The 522-nt window shown below is 33.1% G+C and overlaps 1 protein-coding gene across 1 annotated transcript in view; it reads left to right on the plus strand.

Moving 5' to 3' along the window:
- LOC119587811 (mediator of RNA polymerase II transcription subunit 19-like) overlaps window positions 1-522 on the plus strand; it is a gene marked incomplete in the record, with an annotated part of 5,868 nt that overhangs the window by 2,199 nt on the left and 3,147 nt on the right. Inside the window, 1 exon segment of the mRNA XM_037936510.1 lies at window positions 354-446. Coding sequence (XP_037792438.1) covers window positions 354-446 — 93 coding nt within the window.

A 522-nucleotide genomic window follows, 5' to 3' on the forward strand; every position in this document is an offset into this window, starting at 1 on the left:
AACAAAATTTATAAAACGAAACCACAGTAAAGAGGACAGGTTTGTTCTGTCCACTAGTTTTTAGTGATGGCTGTACAAATTTGCTGTGGACATGGCATAAATTTTTGATGTCTGCTTGCAAGTTAGTCTTTTTAACAAAAGGATATTGGGATAAACAATAGTTTTTTTGTTTTTTTTTATAAAACCTTTTTTACGAAAGTAGTATTGTTTCTGTTTTTGTTTTTTTACAGTATATCTTATTCTTTAGTAATTGCTAACTATGTAAATGCAATAAAAAGAAAGATTTAGAAGGATATTCATGATTATTATGTTATCTAATATATGCCTTTTTTAACCTTCTTATCTTGTTGCAGGACCCAGCTACAGAGAATGAGCTCACAGGTGCTACCAACCTGATGCAGCACTTTAACTTGGAACATTCGTACAACAAATTCACAGGCAAGAAGGCAAGTGTAGTGTAAAATTGTCTTTGTGGTTGTTTTAGAATTAGAGCAAGAGTTGTAAGGATTCCCCCCCCCCCCC

Source organism: Penaeus monodon, chromosome 23, assembly GCF_015228065.2.
Source record: "Penaeus monodon isolate SGIC_2016 chromosome 23, NSTDA_Pmon_1, whole genome shotgun sequence".
Taxonomy (NCBI): Eukaryota; Metazoa; Arthropoda; class Malacostraca; order Decapoda; family Penaeidae; genus Penaeus; species Penaeus monodon.